This window comes from Diospyros lotus, chromosome 3 (assembly GCF_014633365.1).
Source record: "Diospyros lotus cultivar Yz01 chromosome 3, ASM1463336v1, whole genome shotgun sequence".
NCBI lineage: Eukaryota > Viridiplantae > Streptophyta > Magnoliopsida > Ericales > Ebenaceae > Diospyros > Diospyros lotus.
The window spans coordinates 25458363-25485561 of NC_068340.1; the positions used below are offsets into that span (position 1 = coordinate 25458363).

Genomic DNA, 27199 nt, shown 5'->3' on the forward strand with positions numbered 1-27199 from the left:
GGAAGAAAAGCTATACACGATGATTTGGGCGTTGGGTGTACGGGGCTGGCTCAAGAATCTGTGGCTGGAGAGATCTCCTCCTCAAAAATTGTCTGGTTCGTGTTCACCACAATCCGTCCACATAAATACCCTTTTCGTTTTTTGCCCTAAAAGATCTCCGCTCCTTCAAACGTTTTCTTCATTCGGTGTCGGCGTTATAAGCCTCTTTACCCACCTTGGTGAATCTTTGACTCCATTTCTCAATCCCCCATTTTCCTGGAGGCTCACCATCTGGTTGTTGATTTGCCCTAGTGGGTGGCTTCTGTTCCTCTCCATTGTTGCCTCAGAACTTTCATCTGGGCAACATTGTTGGCCTGCTGATTTAGGTGAATTTGAAGGATGGTGGGGGCTTTGGCTTTGGTCGGTTCATCGGTGGTGGATTCGCATACTTCGCCGTGCTTGTGTTTGGAAGCTTTGCCCTCGTCCAGTTTGAATCACAAGAGCGGTGGAGACTTGGTTTCGCAGAGGAGTTCTGCGGCTAGAAAGCATTTGTTGAGCAGCTCTTTTGTTGATTCAGGGCATGAGTTGAAGCTCTTGGTTAAAGCCAAGAAATCAAGGAAACCGCCGAAGCATCGGAGCCTTGTCATCGTCAATGAGTTGGCTGGACAATATGAAGATAGTTTCGAGGATGTTAAAACAGTAAGAGAACTCTTAATACATAATTCCTGATGGATCCGTTCTTTGTTCCTGTGCTTGATTTGGATTTGAAATCTTATACGGTTCATTTATCCAAGGAGATGCTGTAAGGGAAAAAAAATCTTCGAAGTACACGCAAGTATTCTTTTCACTTGCCCACGAAGCATTCTTGTCAATCAATCATAATCCTTGCAATCACAAATCATAAAAAATACAAGCCAATCCAACAAACTCCACCTGGCAAGTACTTTTGCCATGCCACGCGTGGAGTCTCCAATCAGAAACCGGTGATCTTAAGAAAACCATACAAAATTCATTGGACTTTCAATAAACCAACTACATGCAAACTCGAATCAATTAATGGTCGTATGCCTGATTCACATAAGTGGCCAATGCACCATGTATTGTTGCAACTGAGTCAATGGCTCCACTTGACTCTACAGAAAGACCTCAATCTCTCTACCTCACCATTGACAATTTTTTTTTTCCTTCACAATCACCTGCACCCTGGAAACCATTCACATAATTCTTTATTTCCTCCACCGCGTAGGAAACTCGTGGTTGATGATTACCATCCCTAGCTCATGCATTCTGTTTCCAGCTCCTTGAGGTCTATTGTATTGCTTTTTAAACGGTACAAATCTTGATTGAGGTTCCCTCTTATCAAGACCATACAATGCAACCATGGACGACTATTAGAACTTCACCATCAGCCTTGTAGCCACAACCTTGGTAGTTTAACAAGCTTATAGAAATGAGATTTGCTATGCATCTTTGGAACAAAAGCAAAACCATCTATAAAGTGTGCAGTGCTCCATCAGACATTTTGATTTTTACTCCACCAACACCCATCCATACCCTCCTCTGCTGAATTGTCACCTAATTTTTGTGCACTAGTCATTCTCCTGTAGACTGTCAAAATAATCCTTGCGAGAGCATACGTGAGTGTTACAACAAATTAAATGCCAACCATTTTTGGAAGATGCATCATTACCTTCAAAGACACTGAAGATATCTCCACCATTGCCTGTAACAAGAGACCACCCAGCATTATCTTTTTCTTCCTTGCTTTTGCCCTTTTCCTTTTCCTTTAGACAATCTTTGCATCCATAGCATTGACTGCATCATCCAAATTTCTGACTTCAAATATAGACCTACCTTGTTCAGATGGATGTTCTCACTGACCTAGTGACCTCCACCTTGAGTAATCAATGCCTCACCATTCTTGATCGGATTTCTCCTTTTCTTTTTTTTTGGGCATCATGTACCACCAATGCTGCCTGTGCTTGATCCATGGTCACTGTATTTTTGCTACACAGAAGTGTCTGTATGCATTTACCATAAGAGTTGGGGAGTGAGGTAAGAAGCAGAAATGCCTTATCTTCTTCCTCAATTTTCTGATGGACCTTTTTAGTCGATCTAATATACCATCCAATTTGTTCAGATTCTCCACCAGAATTTTGCCTTCCTCCATCCCAAGTCTATATAAATCCTTCTATAACCTGAATTTGTTAGTCAAACATTTAGCCAAATAAAGTGTTTTTTTCCCTTGAACTTTTCCAAAATAGTTGCTTCAGATCATCATTAGTTAACATTGTTTTCACAATATTGTCAGTGATGCAAAGATGAATAGTACTTACACGCTTTGCTTTGTAACTCCTCCTAGTCATTGCCACTCATCTTTTCAGGTTTGCCACTGGGACCTTTCAATGTGCTTGCCAAGCCCTATTAAGCAAGAAGATCCTTCACCCTTCCCTGCCATAGCATGAAGTTGCTTTTTCCATTAAACTTAATCCACTGTGAACTGTGCTGAAACATTTGACATGTTTGTTGCATCTACAATCCAAGGTTGAACTAGCTCTGATACCAAAAATGGGGAAAATCTAGGACCCAAGCAACTTGTAAAACAATTAACAAATGCATATAACACAAACCCAAAGAAGATAAGTAAGAATGCCCGTGGAAGTTTACGTGGTTTGGCACCTTTTGCTTACTCCACAGAGAGATAGCTAAGTTTTTCACTATGTAAGGTAAACAAATACAAGCTAATTCAATCTCGAGTCAATCCAAACCTAAACCCTTAAACCACTGTACGCTTTCTCACAATTCCACAAGAAACTCTCTCAAATCCTCTAGACCATGCTAGAACAAAAAATACTAGAGCTATCAAAGTATTTCCCACACAGCTGATGCATTGTGTGTCTATATGCTGTGACTCCAAAATACATCTAGTATTCATATAGTACATCCACCAATCACAAGGAGACTTTGCCTTCATGTAATGAAAAAAAAAATCTTCAAATAGTAAATTCCCTTGACTTGTCCACAAAGTATACTTCTGATCAAATAGTCCTTGTAATCACAAATTAACAAAAATACAAGCCAATCAACAAAAGCGTAGAGCAAACTCTGGACAACTCTTGCACATTCTAAACATAGGTATTTCAGTTTCAGTTGTTAACAATCCTCCAACTTGCTGTTGGAATTATGATGCTTTGCAGAGTTAGAGAACGTGATGAAGTTGGAGAGTAACTTCAAGACAACTTGATGCAAATGAATCGTAACTACAGCCATGCTTTATGGTTTATATGAATATAGCTCCCTTGATTTGTTGAAAAATAGTCAAATTTATATAGAACTTGAACTATCAAAATCTGTCAATTGCTAAGAATTGGTACAAATTATTGCCTTATCTTGTCTCAACAGAAACGTGGAAATGTTGTTCATGACAGCGTTGCCTTAGATCAGATCATTGATTGTGTGAAAGACTTATCTGCTATTACCGAGCTTGTACTCCTGTATGTTATCTATTTCAAGGTGGTTCAACAAATGGCTGTAATTTTGGTATTTTTCCTGAAACTAGACATTGAATTGCTAATAACCTACTGAATTTTGCAGAGAGAATATCTTTTGCCCTCTTTACACCTAAAATGAATTTTTTCCCAACTTTTCTCATATATTTCTTAGGTATTGTATTTACATCACAAATACATGGTCACATGTCCTGTAATTTGCGCAACACAAGTCACAAAACCTGTTTATTAATGTCTCTTTTACCTCGAGTTTCCTGTAGATTTCAGTGATTTTGTATTTAATCTTTATTTTCTGCTTGCAGCAATTATTGAATTATTTTACCTACAAAGCAGTGCGGACTGTTCTAAACCAGCTTTATGAGATGAACCCAACGCAGTATAGGTGGTTCTATGAGTAAGTGGATCATCATCCCGCCATATCAAAATTGATGGTTTCATTGCATCTCATATAGGTAATTCATGTTAAGAGTTGTGGTTAGTTAGCCTGTGGTTCATCAGGTTTGATGCATTTCTGAAGCCTTTCTGATGTATGTCACATGGATGAATTGCAAGCAATTGAACCTTCCAAATTAACAATATTTTCATTCACGAGAACATAATGTGAAGTGTACTGCAACTAGTAACTTTGTTGAGTTCTCGTGCTTTATGGGAGTTCCATCACCTCAACTTGAACTTGACTTTTGGTTTGGATTCAAACCGAACCCCATGCTCAACCTAATCCAAACTTTCTGATAATTCTGAAACTAGAAAATGATTGCAACCTTCACAATTTAGGTGGTTTAATGATATGATCAAGATTTGGTATATAAAACACTTTTTGTCCTGGACTGAGTCCACATAGTCTCCAGCCATTGCTGGAAATGCATCCAGTAACTTTGAATGACATGGTAAATTGTCTCTAATTTTCGTGGCATTTTCTCATTCTTTCAGTTTTGTTGTCACCAACAAACCAGGTGATGGGAGACGTTTTATTCGCTCCCTTGGAAAGGTACCTTCCTGAATGACATCATCTAAAGATGGTATGCTAGTTTTATATAATTCCAATCTTAAGCATATAAGCGCCTGTTTGTCATCTTGTTGTATGATAGGAGAAGCAAGATCTCGCTGAGAGAGTGATGATAACGAGACTTCACCTCTATGGAAAGTGGGTCAAGGTATTAAATTTGTTACACTTCTCTGACTTATTCAATATGGAAATCAAAATCAGATAGGGAAGATGATTTCTTCTGTTACTGAACTGTAGAAATGCAACCATGCTGAGATATACAAGGAGATTTCGGAACAGAACTTGGAGTTGATGCGTGAACGACTGATAGAGACTGTGATTTGGCCGTCAGATGACACAAATACAGAGAAGATCGGCTGATGAAATCAAGTACCCCTTGGAGTTGAGTTTTCACCTTATTTTTCCCCTTCTAGTCTCTGCTATTGCTGTTCACCAGTTAGGTCTCATCCTTGAAAAAGAGATGGAAAAGTTTAGTTGAAACAACTGTCATTTATATTATTATATCTCCACCAAGTAATAAGCAGTGTCATGTATATTGCACACGAAAGTTGTGTACATAAATATAACCCATCAAGTTTATTTAGATCTCTATGGGAAGTGACTTGAAAACTTGGGATGATTGGATTGACATAAGATAATGACCATTGATATAGACAATTGGCAGTCTAAAATTGTGACTGGAGACAATAGCTTTACGAAAGAGGTGACCCAAATGAAGATAATTTGGAATGTATGTAGCCAGCTTAGCTTGGTAAAATTATATGACTCTTAACTGTTGTTATTAGAAGTGTGTAGCCATGTGATTTTGTGCTGAAGACTTGCTGGCTATATACCCTATTAAGTAATTGTGCTTTGCAGTCTAGTAGTTTACACGCATGCAATCTTATCCCTATTTTAGCACAACTTTTAAGTCGACTCGTAATATTCCAATCACAAATGCTAACAAATGAACAACATTACTGTCCCGACCAAAGTTCACCGCAAAACTTATCCCAATTAAATTATGACGACACTGAAAATATTTTTAGTGGAAACTCAACATTACGGTAGCTCAGTTTACATAATAATTCACTAATTTGCAACCCCCAAAAAAGATGTATAGAACAAGGGACCAAAAATACAAACAAAGAAAAAAGAAAAAAAGAAAAAAGACAGGCTAATATGATACAGTGAGTCTGGCTGGCAGGTAGAGCACCATAAGAGGTAGAACACCGTAAGGCAGTGGCTTTTGAACATAGCTTGGTCGCTGGGTACCCAGAAGAGAGCTCTGCGCTTTGCTTTGAGGTGGAAAATATGGAGAGCTAATGTCTTAAACCTGAAAAAGGAAAAAAGGTTGCAGTGAAAGCAGAGACTTCATTCACAATACATGAATGAGTGGCTTCTAATGTAAACCTAACTAGGATGGAAAATCATATTAAATCCACTCCTAGAATAGAAACGCAATTGTATAGAAGAGGTTCATCGTATGTTTTTTCCATCCTTAAATCAGCAAGTTTCAATGTCATATTATCAAGTAGCAACAATGGGTAACCCCTCCATTAGAGGCAAGTGCAGTAATTAAGCCCCACTAGAGACTCCTAACAAGACAAGGACAAAGAGAGCAAATTCTGTCGATTTGGGGTACAAAGGAACTTCTAACAGAGGACACCATTCATCATTAGATGAAACCATATTATTTATTTTGAAGAAGTCTTAAGCAAAATCTCTATTGACTATGACAATTATTGGGACCAAAAAATTGTCACCTGCATACCATGATTTCAGGGCACCCATGAAGGTGATGGCGACAACTTATAAGCTGTAAGAGCTCACAAAATTGGTTGGCAGCAAAATCTCTTGTACTGTTACCAAGTTCAATGACTGACAAAGATAATCATGTCAAGCTATCGCCAAACACCATAAATTGCCCAAGCGCTGTTTTTATACGAAGCTGAAAAGAATCAAAATAATTTTAGTCAACAAGCAGAAACATGATTGTTAAAGAAAAGTCTGATTTTGTATGACCAATAATTACCATTACATCCAAGCAGGGATCACTAAACATATTCTTTAAGCGAGAAGCTACGCCAGCATTCTGTAGTTCTACAACCCGATTGTGAGCACCAGGACAGCTTGGAAAGATGAGATTTATTACAGTCCAGACAGCAGCTGCACGTAACCGGCTGTCGTTACTCTGCAAAACCTTGATTATAATTGATTGGGTACCATCACTCATTTGTCGCAAAAGCTGGTGCATAACCGCTTTCTTGTGGAACTCACTGCCAGAAGCCACATTACTGAGAACATACATTCCCTAAATGAGACAGGTTTAAAGATCTATCAGAGGCAACACAAACAAATAACCTCTATTACATATACCCAGAATATCCTTGTTGACAAGACACAACATGCCATGGCAATCTCCTTGCAGCACATGGATGCTGGGATGCATTTTAGATTTTAGCAGTCATCATAACAAGTTTTCTTATTTGAATGCTAATAGTACAATGGACCATGCTATTGGTACCCCTTGGGCTACACAATGCATCACAAATGACAAAAATACTTCTCACGCCTCACTACCTTGCCTCGCCTCACCTCATCGCCGCCTTGAGTTAGGGGTATTTTAGACATTTTAGCTACATTGTGTAGCCAAGGTGTAAGCCATGATGTACCAATAGCATTTTCCAAATAATAACCATGCATCATAATGCTCATCAAGTAACTGAACTCAATGGTACTTAAATGACCCTCCATGTCAAACAAGGTTTGTATAATTTAATTCTCTTTTGGTTTTCACTGGAAAAAAGAAAGAACCTCATAACCTGAACTAAAACCTCAGCTTTTGAGGCAGTCTGCAATTGCCTTCCAACAGCATTTAATATGCGTCCATCCTCCATAAAGACATACTCAATGCAGTCCAAACATCCATCCACAAGATTGCGAGCAAGAGCCAAAGCTTGCTCTTGGACAGATGGCTCAGGGTCTGCAATGTAATTTTAATCAAGCTCTAAGTTGTTAAAGATATAATTTCCAATATTTTTACTTTCACTTAATACAAACAATGAACATGATATTTACCATTAATTAGGCTAGTTAATGTTGATACTGTGAGCTCTAAGAATATCTCTTCCTTACACTTATTGTCAGTGAGGAATATCAAGTTCCTCAAAGCCCATACGGCATTTACCCTGATAGTTGATTCCATTGATTTTGACAGCTGAACAAGATCTTTCAATCCTCCACTTTGTTTGAATACTGACTTGTGCGTTTTAAAATCAACCACAATGTTGCCAATGGCACGAAGAGCTGCAACCTGGAAAAGAATGATCAAAAGAAAGATCTGTTACATAATCATAACTCCAACAAAGTCCAAACAGGTGTTAATGCATAGTTATTATATTACTGTTGTATCCAAAATTTCTTTAAGTTTGTCGCATAATTGAGCTAAAATTAATAACTATAAAAACAAAGGAATAATTAGTTATTCATGACCCCACTAACTTTGGTCTCAGTGAAAATGTACAAAGAAGTAAGACAAGCATGTTTGGTAGGCTGGCATCAGTCCTAGGCTTTGTCAGATTGTGTGACTAATCTTGACAGACTTATCCAGCAAGCCCGTTTCAGTAAGACATGCCATCAAGGTCCCTTGTATGGACCAATAATTACACACAAGTGAATTGGGTCTCTGCTACATGTATTTTAAGGTTACACAATAAACAGAGTGCCAGGCAGAAACAGTTACATAGTATGTTGCACTGAACATCCAAATATAGTTTATTGCATTATGGAGGCAACACATTCAGGAGACTGAAGCAAAAGGCAATAAATACCCTTTGAAATTTTACAAATGCTGTTCAGTATAACATATCTGCACGATCAGCTTATGTCATAATTCTCAACATGTCACATAAATCAATTTTTATTTCACTATCCTGATCTTCATTTGAATGCAAAAGACTGCTAGTAGTCATTAGAGGACATTTCTACGAGTTCCAAAATGTTGACGCATTGGTTGGTGCAGCTAGTCATATGGCTGTTTCTTTCTTGACCACCAATCTAACCCCAAGACCCAAAACTTGGCAGCTGTTCTCAGACCTCAAGTTCTCAGAAATTTCTGCAAACATTGTACTTCAAAATTGAAAAGGAATTTGCTTTTTCTTCAATCTTCATCTACCAGCCCCAGATCCTTTGTGCTATTTTCCACATCCTAAATTAGAAAATTTGACATGAAGGTTTCTCACCATAAAATCATTCATAACTGTCAAATTTTGAGTATACTGGGTTGTTCTACATTACAGAGAGACAATGTGGAACACATGCATATGACTGCATCATGTTCTATCACTTTGAAACTTCTAATCCATATATCACAGAAATATGGAAGGCTAAGCTAATTTTCATGTAAAAGAAAACCAGGAAGAATAAGAAGTGAAATTCCTAATAAGTAATTCCAATAAAAAAGATAAAAAGATGGCTACCCAGAGGTGGTAATCATTTACAAGAATTAAAAACTAAACCTGGACAGTAGTTGAAGTATCATGTAGTAGTTGAACCAAGCGTGTGATAATGGCTTCCTTCATAAATTCACCTGCACTCAGATTCTGAATTACATTCTGTCAGGAAAGATAATTGCAACTGGAAATCAGATCAAGAGTAACATTATGCATTTTGCATACCTTGACTGACCGAGACACACTTTTTAAGCAAATGCAAGCTGCAGCGCGTACATTGGCACTATCATGTGTTAGTGCATCAGTTACCAAGTTCAATACCTATAAAGTAACAGTTACCAGTAAACCATTCATGCATGTGCTAATTCGCAAAACTAATGACAATTCATTTGAATAAATTACTTTATCAGGCACCTTTTTGTTAGTGCTTGCATCATTTCCAGGCAAGGTTGCAATTATCACTAATTAACTGTGCTTGTGTAATATTCATGCAATTAGTAATGAACTTTGATAACAACATGCCAAGCCTTTATCCACAATGTGGGGTTGGCTTAGTATTACACTTAAATGTTATAAGCAAATCATTAATTTGATTAAAAATTAGAATAAATCATCTAAAAGAGCACCTATCTTCTGCTTTGAAATCTCTGACTAAACTAGCTAAAGTTTCTTTCTATTTCTGGAAGCTTCCCCTGCTCAAAACGTACTTCTATTTCAGAAAGAAATGCACCATTCTAGGTATCTCCATCATCAGGTGATATGTCAAGGGGGTACTTAAGACAAATACAGAACTTTAGTTCTGTAAATCTTGGAAGGCTGCCGCGAATCTTAATTGACATATGACAACTATAAGTTTATAACCAATAATAGAAAAGTGAGCAAGCAAAAAAAAAAAAAAAAAAGGACAGGAATTTAACAGGCATAATGGACATTATGCCAGGTCCAGTGAGGGAGAGGGAAGCAGGCAGAGAAGCTTCCACAGTTCTGGTCAGGTTCTTGGCAGTTTGTAGTTCTGGTGCAATAATGTTGCATAGGGGTTAGGTTGTGTATGCCAGACTAAAAAAAGTAGCTAAACTTAACTTTGATAGTAGCTAGTAATTTTATTAATAGCAGGAAATATATATTTTCCACAAGTATCAAGCGAGTCATTATGAACTAATAAGCAGGTACTCTACACTTGGGCAATCTTGACAAGTTAGGTCAGAGATTCATACTACTAGTTCTGTTAAATCATGCAATAGCTTGACTATGTAAAGTCTAAAAAGTAAAATTAAAAACTAACTCACAAAAACAAGAATAATTTATCTAGAAACCATATAAAAAAAACTACTACAGACTAATAAATACTGCAGGGGCAAGTTTATGCATTCTAAGGAACAACAAACCTGCAGTGACAGAAGTTTAGACCTGCAACTTTCCAACTTTGAGCATAGATCAGCCAATGCCAGCAATATTCCTTCAAAGCGTTTGGCCTGAAAGGGGCCTCTTCCCAAGTGGCTGCAAAGCCTATCAATAACATTTTCCTCAAATGCTAACCTTTGTAGGTCCTCCTTTTCTGAAATTAAATTAGACAAAACAAAAGCAGCTTCATCTCCAACTTGACCAGGATCATCAAGAAGCTCCAGCAATATCAGCATCAATTTGGTATTTGTTTCTACATCTTGCAGGACGCAAGGAGAAGTGTTCCTTATGACAATCAGGCACATGGATGCTAGCAACCTTGTCCGTGGATACTTATCCTTTATTAACTCAGTAACCGTACTCAATGCCCTTCCACTTTCAGGTCCCAGAAATTTCAAGACAACTTCAGGATTTCCCTTGATTATCGAGGCTAGAGACTCCAAGCAAGAATCTCTAAGGCATACAGAACTTGTGAGAAGACTAAGAAGCCGTCTTAATACCCCAGCATCACATAAAGCCTTCTGCGCAATACTCGTCTCACAGCAATGTGTGATGATACTTGCACCAAGACCAGTAACAGTTTCGTTCTCACTATTCAACAGTGAAAGAAGAAAATCCATGTTCTTCTCTTGAAGAAAATCATACTTTGGAGCCAATTTTGATTGATAAATCATTTTAAGTGCACGAGCTCCAGCGTCCACTACCTGTAGAACAAGGAAATGATTCAAATGACTTGGCAGAGCACGTAGATGAGCACCGGGAAAAAGGAGCAGGGTATCAACAATTGAGGTTGGCTCTACTAAAAAGTCCAAAAAAGAATGGAGAGATAAAAAATGGGAGAACACGTTAGGAAATAATATGGAGTGGAAGGATCGAACATCTCTTTTGAATGAATCAATAATAGCAGTCTACGATCAGCACAAGGAAAGCTGAGAGGGGGCGCAATTTAATTTATGATGATTCATAGAGTTTATATTTGGTTGTCTTTAAAAGAGCGATACACGACGCAGCCAACGCAATCCCCTGTCTAGATGTCCATCATCATACCCATCCAATTCAATTAAACTTTGCCCCATATAGGTGTTAAGTAAAACCTTGTATATTTAGTTGTAAGAGAACCTCAAGTATTCAAATGACATACAATTCCTGAAGTGCAATGGCTGGTCTACAGTGAACAAAATCCTTTCTTTTTCCTTCAATTTTCTGTTGCTTGAAACAAACTTAAGAAAGAACTTTTGAGACCTTTGGGTTTGAATATAGTATTTATTGCCTCTCTCTCCTCATGCCTTTGAAGTTCCCTAAGGATTTAATTGGGTGAGAGGAGGGGTAGGAGATGGGACAGTAAAAATTTTTATTCTCCCTTTGTTTGGGAAGAATAAAATGTAAATGAGCATAGTCAAACTTTATTTTGTTTGGAAAGATATTGGAAGGGAATGGACTGGTAAAGTGAAAAAAAGACAAAGTGACAATTATACCCTTCACTTTCAAAATAAATTACAAGATACAACATAATTGGATGCGAAAAATCTAAACTTAAAAGAGCTTTACATTGTGTTATATATATATATATAAATTATTTTGAGCATTTAGAAAAGATATATCATGTTAAATTATAAAAAAATAATTATAGGATTTTTTCAGATTAACAATGATATTGAGTTTTTTAAAAAAATAATAAAGGTAAAATAATAAAAACAATAGAAGTTATTAATCTGTTTCCTTCTCGCTACACCTCAAAATGTGGTGCAAGAAAAATTAGGGCATGGATGGGGAAGAGAGGGTATCAAGCACCCTCCCTTCTCCTTCCATTCCATTTTAAGACTCTGTCCCAAACAAGAATAAGAGCATCTCATCCCATCCCCCTCCATACTCTCCGTCCAAACAAGAGATAAGGATCTCATTTTATGAGTAAAAGATTAATTTATCTCTCCATAGAACTACCAATTCAAAAACTTCTTGGCATGTTAATAAGAATTTTGGAAAATTTTGAAGAGTTGAAAGTGGACTAGTCTTGAAGTAGAAATGTGCCAACCCATGGTAACACTCAAGCACATTTACAGCATGATAATATACATATGAGTGATGCATTTAACAAAGAATTAGTTCTATTAATTGTTAAAAGTTAAAGCAATTTTTTTTCTCCCTCAATATTAGAAAGAAGGAAAAAGGGTTTTATTTTAGGGGGAACATGAACTGAAAGGAAAAAAAGGTTTTGTTTTCCTTAAAAAAAAGGTTTTATTTTCCTTAAATATTAGAAATCAACACCATAGTAGGGATAAACAGTTAGATAGTCAAATATCTTTCTTTCTGCAGGTATTGGGAGTACTTGAAAAGAGCATTCTTTAGTTATGGAATTGTAGTATGGTTCTACTAATCGTACCTCACTGCAAGCTTGAAGAGATTCATGTTATTTTAGCAAGGCATCCATACATAGAGCACCCTCAAATTCTGTATGCACTACAAAAACTTGTATCATCAGAGGAACAAGTTTACATTGCTTTCCTCTATGCATGATTCTCCATCAACTCATTTAAACAATGACTACATGAAAGTTGGAGTTTTCCAGAGAAATTAAAACTCTCCACTAAAAAACTTTCCAAACTAAAATTCCAAGTACAGAATTTCCCAAAATACAACTCTACCGCCTGTCAGTGCTAGAGCTTGGCAATGAATCCTTCCTAATTCGACGTGAATTAGAGGGTGCAAGACACGGTAGAAGAACAGAGAGAGAGAGGGAGAATTGTAGGGAGAAAGAGAACAATTCTCATTAACTTCTTGATGATTCAATCAGGGGGGATCAGTTGGTTTATATACTGATCTCCTTCGCCCAATCTGCTGGTAGGGGTGCAAATTGGATGAAGTTCCCACCAAATACAATCTTCTATAACCTTCTATAGTTGTAACTAACTACACGTGACTACCCTCACATGTAACAGACTTTCCAAACTAAAAGTACATGACAATTCCACCCCACCCCCCCCCCAAAAAAAAAAAAACCAAATTTCTTATCCTCAAGCAATGCTAAGGAGACTTGTTGTTTGAGGGAATTGCTTGAGTAAGTCAGGTAAGTACTCCCAAGTATTATTGTTTGCATGGAAGTTCGACCACTTCACTAACACCTGCATGAGTGGGGCTCCGTGTTTGTATATAATGCGTCTGCCCACTATAGCTTATGGCTCCATAGGAGGGGTGGCTTCCTTAGGAAGTAGGGGCAATGCGGGGCTTACCTGCTGCATCCCCACTAATTTCTTTAGAAGACAAACATACACCGAATGAATTTGAGAGTCCTCAGGTAGTCATAGTTTGTAAGCAACCTTCCCAATCTTGGCACATATGGGAAAAGGCCCATAGTATCGGGGGCTTAGTTTAGTTACCTGCCCTTGTGTGATTGATTTGAGGTGAGGCTATCTTAACTTTAAATAAACTTCTTCCCTTACTGAAAACTCGCTCTCACTTTTCCTCCAATCCACAAACTGTTTCATTCGGTTTGGGCCGAGGCTAATTCGTTTAATTGTTGCAAGACTTGTTGCCTCTATTGCAAATAATCTTCCATCGTTGCCACCGTAGTGCGCCCCCCAATAGCCGATAAGATAGGCAGTTTGTAACAAAATAAGGCCTTGAAAGGAGACATTTTAAGAGAGTTGTGATGGTTGGAATTGTACCACCGTTGTGCAAGTATCAACCACTTGTGCCACCCCTTGAGATGTAGGAAACATAGGCATTGTAAGTAAGTCTTCAAACTCTGGTTCACCCTCTCTGTTTGCCCATTTGATTGCAGGTAATAGGCAGTGGACAAGTTGGTGAATATTTCATGATTGGAGACTATAGGCTGAGGGGTACCATGTAGTTTGACCACTTGGTCTAGGAAGGTTCTAGCTATCTCCTGTGTTGTGTAGGGGTGGGTGAGCCCTATGAAATAAGCAAATTTGGTGACTCTATCAACCATCACCATTATACTATCTTCCCCCTCTGATTTAGGCAATCCTTATATGAAGTCTATAGATACACTGACCCAAACTTGTGCAGGTGTGGTTAAGGGTTGTAATAGTTCAGGGTAGGCCATGGTTTTGTGCTTACACCTTTTATAGGTGTCACATGCCATGACAAATTCTTTCACCTCTTTCTTAAGTTGGGACCAATAGAAGACTTGCTTGACTCGGTCGTAGGTATTCTAAATTCCAGAATGTCCTCCCAAAGGTGATTCGTGTAGAGCTTGCAAAATTTTCTTCTTGGGTGACTCACTACTCCCAATCACAAGCCTCCCCTGATACCTTATCGATCCATTCACCAGTACATACCCCTTCTTCCCATTCAGATCCACTGCCAGTTGCTCCAATAGCTCCTTAACCTTCTCATCCCCTTCATAGCTTGTCACTACCTCTTGGTACCAATATGGAATTATAGTAGTAATGGGGCTGTTGAACTCCCTTCCTCATGGCACCTTGAAAAGGCATTGGCTGCCACGTTCTCCCTTCCCTTCTTGTATTGTATGGTGTAGTCTAGCCCCATTAGTTTTGCCATCCCCTTCTTCTGCAGGTGAGTGTGCAATTTCAATTGCAATAAAAATTTTAAACTCTCATGATCGGTCCTGATTATGAATCGGCCCCCTTCCAAATAATGTCTCCATTTTTCCATAGACATTAGCATGGCTAGGAATTCCTTTTCATAGATACTCAACCCCATGTGTCTGGGGCCCAAGGCTTGGCTAAGAAATGCCAGTAGCCTTCCCTCCTGCATCACGACCGCCCCAATTCACATTCCACAAGCGTTCTATATCTAGGATGAAGGGTTTGCTAAAGTCAAGCAACCTAAGGACCGGAACCTTACTCACAACCTTCTTCAATTTTGCAAAGACCACCTTTGCCTCAGGTCCCTAGCTAAACTTGTCCTTAGTAGCTTGGTTAGGGGCCTACTAGTAACTCCATGATTCTTCACAAACCGGTGATAATATCCACTCAACCCTAGGAACCCTCTTAGGGCCTTAACTGTGGTAGGTCGTGGCCATGCAGTCATTGTCTCCACTTTCCCCGAATCTGTACTTACCCCTTCCACCGAGATTATAAGCCCCAAGTACTCCACCTGCCCTTGGCTAAAAGCACACTTCGACCTTTTAATATAGAGCTGGTTAGACCTGAGGATCTCAAATGTAGTTCTTAGGTGGGTTAAGTGTTGGTCGAAGGTGGGGCTATAAACAAGTTGTTGGACAGAATTAGAGGATCCTAAGCTAAAGAGACTTCAAAGCTAAGAAGGAATGTAGAAGATGCGGATAAAGGAAGAAATAACTCACGGTTGAAGATTAAAATGGTAGGATAATCCTAGAGTTTTCTTGTTGTAAAGTTTAAATTTATTTCCTAAGTTTTAGGAGATAGTTTATCCTATTTTCTAGGAGATAGATATCCTAAATCTTCTCCTACTTTATAGGAGAAAAAGTAGGACACAACCTCTATATATTGTTCATGTGTGTTTTATGGAATTATTCAAGCCTCCAATTATCTTTTAGGCTTGTTTCATGGTATCAGAGCTAGGTTCTAATTACTCATAGTGTTAGAATCAAGGCTATGCACGAGAATATGGCCGAAGCTCACCAAAACCCTACCTTAACTGAAGCATCAGCCACAAGCTCGCCAAACATTCTTAGTCCTCCGTTTGCTACAACAAATCTTTCCACCAATTCAATTGATCACCATCCTTTGCTTATTACTCACCACAAATTGAATGGGAGTAATTTCAGAGAATGGTTTCAATTCATAATGTTGGTAATCAAAGGAAAGGAAAGGGAAAATCTGGATATTTAACCGATTCTATTCCTCCTCCACTAACAACAACAGCCACTTATGGTGTTTGGAAGGTAGAAAACTCCACCATAATGGCCCGGTTGATAAATTCGATGGAGCCTAAAATAAGTAGGACTTACCTATTCTACAAGATTGCAAAGGAAATATGGGATTTAGTCCAAGAGATGTACTTCGACTTGGAAAATTCATCCCAATGCTTTGAGATTAGGTAGGCCATCAGAATAACCAAACAAGGTACTCTAAATGTCACTACTGATTACTTTAATTTTTTGGTTGAACTATGGCATGAAATGAATCTATTCCACACTATTGATTGGGAATGCAAAGAAGACAGTGCTAAATATAGCAAGATGATTGAAAAAGATCACGTGTTTGATTTTTTACATGGACTTAACCCTGATTTAGATGAAGTTAGAGGAAGGATCTTGGATACAAAGCCTCTACCATCACAGTCAAGTCTCTGGATCGAGACTTGAATTTTCGAAGTATAAGAGAATAGAGAGAGAGAGAGAGAGAGAGAGAACGAGGGAAAGAGAGATAGAATTTGGAGGGAGAATAGAGAGAGAGAGATTGGAGGGAAAGAATTCAATGTTATTTCCGTAAATGAATTCCCATCCTCATGCATCTAAGCCTTTTATAGGCCATGCATCAGCGATTAAAGCCTTCACGTGAGGGTATACAGTCCTCACAATATCACCAGATTAGTTAGTTACATGTCCACTTGCAAAAGTTTTAAAAAATTACAATTGGGACCCTTAGGTCGTGACACTCCCCTACCCTTCAACAACATTCTTGTCCTCAAGAAGTCTTCAAAGTAGGCTGGTCATTCTGGGAAGCTTCTTCAGTAACTTGAGGAGGTATTCCCAAGCGGTATGGTCGGGCTGGAGTTGCGACCATTGGACCAAAACTTGAATGAGGGGAACTGTAGTGGCTCGAAGCAGTGCCGAGGCTGAATTTCGTGCCATTGCTCAAGGGATATGTGAAATTATTTGGTTGGAAAGGATAATGGAGGACCTGGGGATATCACAACCAACATAAGTTTATAGTGATAGCAAGTCTGCTATTAGTATTGTGAAGAATCTGGTTCAACATGACTGAATGAAACATGTAAGAATTGACAGGAGTTTTATAAAGAGGGAAATTGAAGAAGGAATCAGCTTATCCTACATTCCAACTACTAATCAAGTAGCTGATATTTTCACAAAACTGTTGCAAGGCCAGGGTTTGAGTTACTAATTGGCAAGCTGAGAATGACTTGTATCTATTCCTCAGTTTGAGGGGGAGTGTTGGAAGGCCAAGTTGCCGAGCTGATGAGGCCGAGCTGCCGAGCTAATGAAAGGTTGAGTTGATGAGGCTGAGCTTCCGAGTTAATGAAAGGTCGATCTGCGAGCTGATGGAGGCTAAGCTAATGGTCGAGTTGCTGAGCTACTAAGCTCGTTATCGGCTAATTTACCCTCTATGATTTATCTTGATTTATATTACTTTTATCTTATCTTGCTTCTATTAGATTTGTTTGTATTTAAGGTCATTGTAATCTAGTCTTATAAAGTAGAAATTTAATCTCTAAAGTTTAGGAGAATTCTTAGGATCCACTATGTATATATTTGTGGCATTCTCGAGGGAACAATTGACGGAGTATTATTCTTCCCAAAAAAGAAGATTTCTTCAAGTATAAAATCCACTACATCCTTCTTTTGCCTCGACCAAAAGAATAGTTGCCTTACTTTGTGGTAGGTGGCCCAGATACCTGAGCGACCCCCTAGGGGTGAGCAGTGCAGGGATTTCAAAATCTTCTCCTTCAACTCTTTGTCATCCCCTATCACCAGGCACCCTTGGAATTTGATGAGACCATATGATACGGAGTAGCCCTTTTCCTCCCCTGTTTGCACCACCAATTAGGTTAAGAGGGACTGCACCCACTGTGTGTTTTCATAACTTTGCTCCACCTCCTTTACCCACTCCGGCACCATTGCAGTGATCCCATAACATTGACCCTCATTTTCCATGACTTCTCTCCTGGACAGTGCGTCTGCTACTATATTCTCTTTACCTTTTCGATAAAGGATAGTGTAGTCCAACCCCATTAGTTTAGACACCCCCTTCCTTTGTAACTGAGATTGCAGCCTCAGTTGGGAGAAAAACCTTAGGCTTTCATGGTCTATCTTGATTATAAACAAATTGCCCTCTAGGTAGTTGTCAAGCCCTTGACTTAAGGTTTGACAATGGTAGAAATTCCGAAAGGAATTTCCTTCTAAAACAACAATACAAGAAAAGAAAGAAAGAGAGATAGAGAGAGAGAGAGGGAGAGAGAGAGAAACGAAGAGGGCGGGAGAGTTTGTTATTTCATCAAAACTAATTCTTCCTCTACAATAGCCTCTTTAGTAGGCGTTAGCTCCCACAAGGCTTCCCTCCCATTACATTCCCTTGCCCGTTAGTTATTTAACTACCCACTTTTATTACAATTATGCCTTGGGTCCTAATAGTAATGTCTCCATTTATCCATAGCCTTCAACATAGCCAGTAACTCTTTGTCGTATACACTCCACCCCTAGTGTTTAGGCCCTAAAGCTTGGCTGATGTAAGCAATAGGCCTTTCTTCCTACATTAAGACTGCCTCAATCCCTTTTTCACACGCGTCCGTCTCTACCACAAATTGTTTGTTGAAGTCTGGGAGGGCTAATACAAGGGCTCGTATCATGGCATTTTTTAGATTTAAGAATGTTGCTTCTGCTTGGGGATTCCAGAAAGACCCTTACTTAAGCAATTCTATCAGGGGTTGGCTGATGAACCCATAGTGCCTTATGAACTTGCGGTAGTAGACTATTAATCCCAAAAATCCCCTTAATTCCCTCACCATTTGGGGTCTATGCCACTCTACCATTGCTGTGAGCTTGCTGGGATCGGTTTTGACTCCACCTCCTGATATGATGTGCCCCAAGTAGACCACCTCATCTTTGGCAAAAATACACTTGGATAGCTTGACATACAAATGGTTAGCTCTAAGGACCACAAATGCAGTTTTAAGGTGGTTTAAGTGTTGGTCTATGTTTGGGCTGTATATGAGAATATCGTCAAAGAAAACTAGGATGAATTTTAAGAGATAGGGAGCAAATATCTAGTTCATAAGGGCTTGGAAGGTGGCTGGGGCATTTGTCAGCCCAAAGGGCATAACAACAAATTCATAAAGGCCTTGGTGAGTGCGAAATGCAGTTTTTGGTATGTATGTGTCATGTACCGTTGGGGATAAGGATAGTTTTGCAATAAAATGTAATAGAAGGGCTGGATAAGAAAGGTTGGGCTGAGTTAGTTAGTTGTTGTGGGGGGTAGTACATAATCTGTTGCTACTTTATTAAGCTTGTACATTCCCTATAGCTGTAATCGATTACAGCACTGAGGAGAATCCCAGCTATATATGGGCTATCTCTCCCGATTGGATATTCATTGAGAAGTAATATCACTATCCTATCAATTTCTCCCTCTGTTCTTCCTTCCTCTCTCCTAATTCTCTCTATTTTCCCTCTCCCATTCTCTAAAATATCTAGTCAGTCCTCCGGGACCTGACAGTCTGTTGTTTTCATCTGGATTTGATGGTATTCGGATCTCAAATCAAGTTTAGAAAAAACCTTGGCCCCAGCCAATTCATCAAGTAGGTCATCAATGAGGGGAATTGGAAATTTGTTTTTGATGGTGTGTGAGTTGAGTTGGGGATAGTCTACACAAAATCTCTAAGTTCTATCTTTCTTTTTTACCAATAGAACAGGGGATGCAAAGGAACTTTGGCCAGGTTGTATGAATGAAGTGGCTAGCATGTTAGAGATTTGTTTTTCGATCTCTGCCTTTTGTGTAGGAGAGTATCGATAAGCTCTAATATTAATTGGGATGGTATGAGGTTTAAGTGGTATAGCATGATCCAAGGGCCATTGGGGAGGTAGGGAATTAGGTTCTTGGAATGGGTCCTTAAAGTTTTCCATTAGTACATGCAAGCTATCTAAAGTAGTTACCTCTTGATGGGTGACGTGGGATGCTCCCCCTTCCTCTGGTATGTACTCAATTGTTCGGTCTGATTCTTCTTTCTCAATGGCATGTATCGAGTATAGCTAAGATATCTGTCCCTTTTTCTTAGCCAACAACTTCTGTAGCTTGTCCCCTTCGATCATTTTGCACTCCCCCTATTCCAGACTTCCCACGAAGGTTAGCCATTTGCAGCCCATTTCCATTGTTACTTCCAACTTGTTAAAGTCGAAGGTTAGGGGACTAACTGTTCTCATCCAATCCACACCTAGCACAATCTCACAGCCACCCAACTCCAAGATCCTCAAATCAGCCTTGAACTCGTTTCCTTGCATCATCCAAGTGAACCCCACACACTTGCAGTGGCTATACATTTTGTGTCCATTGGCTACAGTCATTGACAGGGGGTTAGTATGAGTCAACTTACATCCCAACTCCTTGGTTGTAGTTTCATTGAGGAAGCTATGGGTACTATCACTGTCTATTAGTACCATGAGCTTCTTCTTCCCCACCTGGCCTTATACTTTAATCATCTTCCCCGTAGGTCCCCCTTTTAAGGCATGGAAGGAGATCTCCCCACCTTCCGATCCTTGTTCTTCCTCTAGCATTTCTAGTGGAGGTTCCTCCTCCTTCCTCTTTATCCAACTCTTCTTCTTCATTCCCTTCTCTACCTTACATAATAAACAATTGTCTCCTACACTGGTGCCCCTGACTATATTTTTCTCCGCATCTAAAACATAACCCCAACATCCTCCTCTAGTCCAAAGTGGTACTCCTGTTTGGCCTCGCATTGGATCCCCCCCTTTGGTCCACCTGGAGTGACCATAGGCACCATAGCCTTCAAAGTACCCCCACTGAAGGCCCCTCCCATAGGGAACGACTTAGCCACGATTTTGTTCTTTTTAAAGATGGCTTCGAGCATTAGCTCTTGTAGCCTTTCCTTCTCTGCTGCCTCCCTCACTGTGGCTGGCATCATCATTTTCACCATTGATTTTAACTCATCTTTGAGGTCGCTGATAAAACTGGATACGAAGTATTGATTAGTTAGAGTGGGTTGAGTACTCCACATTAGCGATCCCAGTTCTTCAAACCTCTCTTGATACTCAGTCATCGATCCCTCTTTGAAGTATCCACCTCGCCCCAATACCTATGGATCTTAACCATCCTTGGTACTAGAGATGGAAAAATGGGCCCGGCCCAACGGGCTGGCCCGTTGGGGCCCGGCCTGGGACCGGGCTAGGGCCAGCATTTTGCTGGCCCATTTAAGGCCGGGCCGATTTGGCCCGGCCCGCTTGGCCCGCTAATCGGCCACAACCCCCCCCCCCCTCGCCTCGCCCCTCAGTCGCTCGCACCCCTCGCTCTCAGTCTCGCCCCTCGCCCTCTATCGCTCACGCTGCCTGCCTCTGTTGCCTAGCTAAAGCCTAAAGGTAAGTTAAGTTTTGTGTTAATTATTTGCCTAGCTAAAGCCAAAAATGGTATCAAACAAAAAAAAAATAAAATTGGGCGGGCCCGTGTAGGGCCGAGCTAGGGCCAGCAATCTGCTGGCCCGTTTTTAAGCGGGCCGATTTGGCCCGGCCCGTTTGCCATCTTTACTTGGTACCAACAATCAACTATGTCGTTAAGATATGCTGAAGCCAGCGGATCTGGCCCGGCCCGTTTGCCATCTCTACTTGGTACCAACAATCAGCTATGTCGTTAAGATATGCTGAAGCCAGCGTGATCCGCTGGTTCTCCAAGATACTGTAGAATTGGAAGTACCTCTCACACCTCCGAATCCACCATCTCGGTTTAGATCCTTCAAACAGAGGTATCTCTAGCCTCGGTAAGGGTACATGATTAATTCTAAGGGAATTCAGATCCCTTACCTGATCGCATGTCTCCTCAATGTGTACAGTATCAACCTCTCTTGCTCCTTGAGGCCTCAAAAGTATCCCTTAACTCGAAGTACTCGTCTCCGGTACTGATCGAGGGGGAAACTCTGGCGGCAAACAAAATTGAGAAAGAGCAAACAGCATGTTGATCACACTGTTGATCCGTTGCTCCATTGACTCCCTCTGTTGGGCCAATTCTCTCATCATGCCTTCTCGGGAAGCCGCCATGTCCTCCTGCAATTCTTCCCTAATGGATTGAACCTCCTCTCTACTCTGCGTCCTGCGTTTGTGTCAGACCGAACTCCATTGCTTCCATCCTATTCTCTAGCTACTTCGTTCGTGTACCCTTAGCCATTCTGAATTCCGTCGTTCAAGTCACCTCCGATGATCGATCAATGATTTGAAATCACAGTCTAGGACAACTGACTCTGATACCAATTGTCAAGTCTTTGGATCGAGACTTGAATTTCTGAAGTATAAGAGAATAAAGAGAGATGAGGGAAATAGAGAGAGAATTTGGAGGGAGAATAGAGAGAAAGATATTGGAGGGAAAGAATTCAATGTTATTTCTGTGAATGAATTCCCATCCTCACGCATCTAAGCCTTTTATAGGCCATGCATCAGCGGTTACAACCTTCACGTGAGGGTATACAGTCCTCACACTATCACCAGATCAGTTAGTTATATGTCCACTTGGAAAAGTTTTAAAAAATTACAATTGGGACCCTTAGGTCGTGACACTCACTTAAGGAAGTTTTTTCAAAAGTAAGGAGGAAAGAAAGCCGACGTAAGGTTACGCTCAATCAACAAAGTGAACCTTCCTTAACTCATCAGAATTCGGCTCTTACTATTTTTAAACAAGGAGAGAACCTACCAAAGAGCCTAGGAAGGGACAAACAGTGGTGTGACCACTGCAAAAGACCTTATCACACCAAGGAAACATGCTCCTTATCACACCACGGAAACATGCTAGAAGATCCATGGCAAACCAGCTAACTGGAAGCCAAGGAACAAGAGGGAGATTACATGATCTGCTTACATAGCAGATGTACCAACAAAAATCGAGAAGAAACCAATCTCAACCTGACAAAGGACCAGATTCAGGCCTGATATAGGCTGCTCAATCAAGGTACAGCTTCCCTAAGTCTTCCTACGACATCTACTGCCGTGCAAGCTAATTCTCCTTGCTCTCTAATTTCAAAAAGGTTTCCTAAGAATGTTTGGATAGTGGATACTGGTGTGTCAGATCATATGGCTTGTTCAGCCTCCTCAATGACTGAATATACTCCTTATATCACTACTATTGATATTTCTATGGCCGATGGCACAACCTCACCTGCCCTAGGACTCGGAATAGTGTGTATTTCTGAATTGAAGTTAAAATCAGTCCTACATGTACTAGGGTTACAATGCAATCTATTATCAGTCAATAAGATCACTCAAGATATGAACTCCTGTATCACTTTCTTTCCATCCTATTGCTTATTTCAGGACCGAGCATCGAGGAGGATGATTGGCAGTGCTAAGGCAAGGGATGGCGTATACTACTTGACAGAGGGTGCTTCAGCCTCTTCCATAAATAAAGCTAGTCTAATAGTCACAATGGATGCCAAAGTTCTATTATGGTATAAACGATTAGGACACTCTAGTTTTCCCTATTTAAAATTCTTGTACCCTCAAATTTTCAACAATAAAGATCAAATTTTCTCATGTGAGCAGTGCACTCTCACAAAATACTCTCGATTTCCCCATCCCATTAAATCCTATAAACCATCTACACCTTTCCATTTGATCCACAGTGATATTTGGGGACCATCTAAACACCCAAATATTTCTAGTTCCAGATGGCTTATAACATTTATGGATGATCATTCTAGAGTTTGTTTGGGGGTACCTTATGACGGAAAAATTCGAAACAAGCAACATCATTAAGAAATTTCACAAATTTATCTTGAACATGTTCCAAACTACAATTCACATCATTCACACTGATAATGGTCGAGAATATTTCTCACCCCATACCCGGGTAAGATCGAATCCATCCTCTCCCTATGAGGAAAGTCAGGGGAGATTTTTATTAAATTTTGGTGAGTGAACATCTCCATAAACTGTTGAAGCTGATCCCTGAATTACACTCCCATCTCCTCCTGGATCTATGAGATAGCTCCATCCAATCTCCACTCCAGCCCTACCATGGAGCTGTCCAACTTCCGATCGACTGCCATAATCACTTCATGATTCTTGGTAGATTCGATCTCTAATAGATCAGCTTTGTTTTGAAAATTGGACATCGTCGAACTAAATTGCTACAATTGAGATTTGAAGTTCTTCATGCAAGTACCATTCGCCATTGATTCGGGTTCTTAGAGAACTCTTGCCGAGAACCGCACTCTGATACCAAAATTGTCAATGCTAGAGCCTGATAATGAATCCTCCCTAATTCGATGTGAATTAGAGGGTGCAAGACACAGTAGAAGAACAGAGAAAGAAAGAGAGAGTTGTAGGGAGAAAGAGAACAATTCTCATTAACTTCTCGATGATTCAATCAGGGGGATCAATTGGTTTATATATTGATCTCCTTCGCCCAATCTGCCGGTAGGGGTGCAAATTGGAAGAGGTTCCCACCAAATTCAATCTTCTATAACCTTCTATAGTTCTAAATAACTACACGTGACTACCCTCACACGTAACAGACGTCCCAAACTGAAAGTACATGACATCGCCATGCCACAGAACACATCATAACAGTAGCCAAGAAAGAGCTGCTGACTTGGTCAGCAGTTCCCACAGAAAACTGCTGGCCTAGTCAGCGGGTTCTAATGGGAAATGCAGCAGCGGTTAATAGGAGCCACTGCTTGCTGGTTCCCACTAAAAATGGGAACTGCTACCATGCGAACTGCTGCTTACCATTTTTAATGTGAACTGCTAGCTCAGCCAGTAGTTCCTAAAGAGAACTGCTGACTGGGCCAGCGGTTCTCTCCTACCTCTTCTGCATTGTGTGAATGATGTGGTATGTAATGTGATGAGAGGACTTCTAGTTTGGGTAATAATTTAGAGAGAATTTTAGTTTGATTTATTTTGTAAGGAGTTTTAATTTTGTAAAAAACTCTGAATGTTGAAAGAGGAAACAAAAAAATAAATAAACAATGCTTTCAGATTTCCCTCATCAAACTAAAAGTTTCTCCTCAATTAAACACTTTTGCATTTCATTAGCATTCATCACTCTCAATCTACTTGGGAGAACAACAAGCAAATTCTTTTTTTTTTTTTTTTTGGATTTCCCTCATCCAACTATGAGTTTGTCCTTAATTAACCACTTCCCCGTTTCATTGTCATTCATCACTCCGTATCTCAAATTTTAAGGTTCAGATGGTTATTCTTTTTCCTAAGTTCAGCATATACACTAAGAACAAACAAGTTTCCATTTACGATGAACATTTCTAAGACCAAAACCTCATAACGCATAATTGAGAAATGTTCTATAGAAGTTCATAGTAACCAAGATTGCATTGAATACTAACCTCCTAAATCCTTGTTCATCTTATCCCCAATGTTTGCCCACCGCATATTACAAGCTCTAACCCTCATGATAACATAGCCTATTTTCAGAGCAAAGAGAAATACAACACTATACAATAATAAAGCATTGCAGTTCAACCCCCAATGAACTAACACCGTAGATGGGGGGAAAGGGAAACGAAACAACCAATTCACACACCACATACGTGCAAATCTAAATAATAGGTCATACACACGACCGTCTTCTCTGAAATGGAACTTGATTCTGCTTTTTGGTGCGAAGTTGAAGGAAGAAAGAAAGAAATAGAGACAAAGAGAAGGCAATCAAGATTTTGAGATCAGAAGCGAAATCAGTAGGAAAAATAGAATTTCTGACTTGCAGGAACTGATAGATTAGTTCATCCTGTAGAACCACGCAATAGAAAAGCGAAAATGGCCTAGCAAAAGAGAAAGGGGGAAAAATAAAATTTTTCCTTTTCCTCCTCTGCCCTTTACTGCCTTTCCCAATTTTGATCAGCACCAGAGAGAGACCAAGAAAGGAGAAATTACCTTGTGATTAGGATGAGAAATGAGAGTGAGAAGGTGAGGAAAAGCTCCGGCGTCGAGAACGGCCTCGACGCCGGCCTCGAGTCCGCAGGCGAAGCTCCCAATGGCGGCGGCGGACTGCACGAGGAGGGATTCAGAGAGGGACCGGGAGTGGTAAGCGTCGGCGTCAGCAGCAGCGGAGGAGAGGATGGTGACGACGGAGGGGACGGCGCCGAACTTGATGTAGGAGAGCTTCTTGGTGGGGTTGCCGATGATCTGGTTCTTGAGCTCCCTTAGGGCTTTCAGCCTGGAGTTGGGGTCGATGGAGGGGGAGCTGAGCCGCGCCAGCAGCTCCTCCGGGCGGTGACCCGAAGCCGAGGCTGAGGCTGATGCCGATGCTGGCATGGTGTCGCCTCACCGGACCACAATCGTCATGCGAGAGCACGGAGCGTCCCCTTCTCTCCCTCTCTCTCTGCCCAAAAGCATAAAACAACCCATCACTGTCTCACATGAAGTATATATACACACATATAATATATTATAGAAACACATGGCTTAAAATAAGATGGATAAAGATTATATAAACATAAAATTAAAATATTTTTTAAATTAATATATAAAATAATTAAAATAAAAAATATATTAAAATTTTTATTAAATTATTTATTATTTTTTAAAATATATAAAATATTTTTTATTATATATATTATCAAAGAGATAAATTTATCTAGAAAATTTTAAATAAAAAGTCACGTAACTTATTTTTTAAGAATTATCAAATAAATTTAATAAAAAATATTTTTATTTAAAATATTCTTTGAATTTTTTTAACTTATAATTTAATTAATAAATAATATATCTGATGATAATTTATCTGATTAATTCCAACTCTATTAAAATTCAACGTTAATTAATTTAATCGCAGGCACCTCTGTTTTCGCCCACGGCCTATTCACCCTCGTCGCCACATCAGCCTACGTCCCATGTTTTATGATATTTTATGATTATAATCAATTTATCAATTTAATCACTCATTTACTATAGGGACACCGATCTCATCCATAAAGAAGAGATGCTGCCATTCAACTAGCAAAACAATTAAGCATCCATGGGATGGGCCACGTGAGATGGTTTAAATCTCCGTTACCTC

At 39.7% G+C, this 27199-nt stretch overlaps 2 protein-coding genes across 3 annotated transcripts; one reads left to right on the plus strand and one right to left on the minus strand.

The window, feature by feature from the left end:
* Nucleotides 1-5085, plus strand: LOC127798044 (chaperonin-like RbcX protein 2, chloroplastic). 2 transcript variants are annotated; one of them, XM_052331328.1, is made up of 6 exons: nt 1-678; nt 3382-3492; nt 3791-3882; nt 4419-4476; nt 4577-4642; nt 4732-5085. In XM_052331328.1, the coding sequence occupies exons 1-6, from the start codon at nt 379-381 to the stop codon at nt 4852-4854; spliced, it is 750 nt and encodes a 249-aa protein (XP_052187288.1). In that variant the 5' UTR covers nt 1-378; the 3' UTR covers nt 4855-5085. The 2 variants fall into 2 exon arrangements, with proteins under 2 accessions (XP_052187288.1, XP_052187290.1); XM_052331330.1 differs by lacking the exon at nt 3382-3492 and having other exon boundaries at nt 15-678.
* Nucleotides 5086-5468: 383 nt separating this feature from the next.
* LOC127798042 (uncharacterized) lies at nt 5469-26538 on the minus strand. The gene is made up of 9 exons (XM_052331325.1): nt 26074-26538; nt 10313-11032; nt 9153-9248; nt 8994-9077; nt 7555-7789; nt 7299-7459; nt 6509-6787; nt 6248-6424; nt 5469-5809 (listed from the first exon to the last, which is right to left on the minus strand). Exons 1-8 carry the CDS (start codon nt 26452-26454, stop codon nt 6368-6370), a joined length of 2013 nt encoding a protein of 670 aa, XP_052187285.1. The 5' UTR covers nt 26455-26538; the 3' UTR covers nt 5469-5809; nt 6248-6367.
* Nucleotides 26539-27199: the final 661 nt, after the last annotated feature.

Excerpts from the sequence above, each read along its gene's own strand:
- LOC127798044 (XM_052331328.1), top strand. The coding sequence starts at position 379 with ATGGTGGGGGCTTTGGCTTTGGTCGGTTCATCGGTGGTGGATTCGCAT. Across the intron at positions 3,883-4,418 it reads CAGTATAGGTGGTTCTATGA|TTTTGTTGTCACCAACAAAC; the intron begins GTAAGTGGATCA and ends TCATTCTTTCAG. Across the intron at positions 4,643-4,731 it reads TCTATGGAAAGTGGGTCAAG|AAATGCAACCATGCTGAGAT; the intron begins GTATTAAATTTG and ends ACTGAACTGTAG.
- LOC127798042 (XM_052331325.1), bottom strand. The coding sequence starts at position 26,454 with ATGCCAGCATCGGCATCAGCCTCAGCCTCGGCTTCGGGTCACCGCCCG. Across the intron at positions 7,790-8,993 it reads ATACTTCAACTACTGTCCAG|GTTGCAGCTCTTCGTGCCAT; the intron begins GTTTAGTTTTTA and ends ATTCTTTTCCAG. Across the intron at positions 7,460-7,554 it reads ATTAACTAGCCTAATTAATG|ACCCTGAGCCATCTGTCCAA; the intron begins GTAAATATCATG and ends ATTACATTGCAG.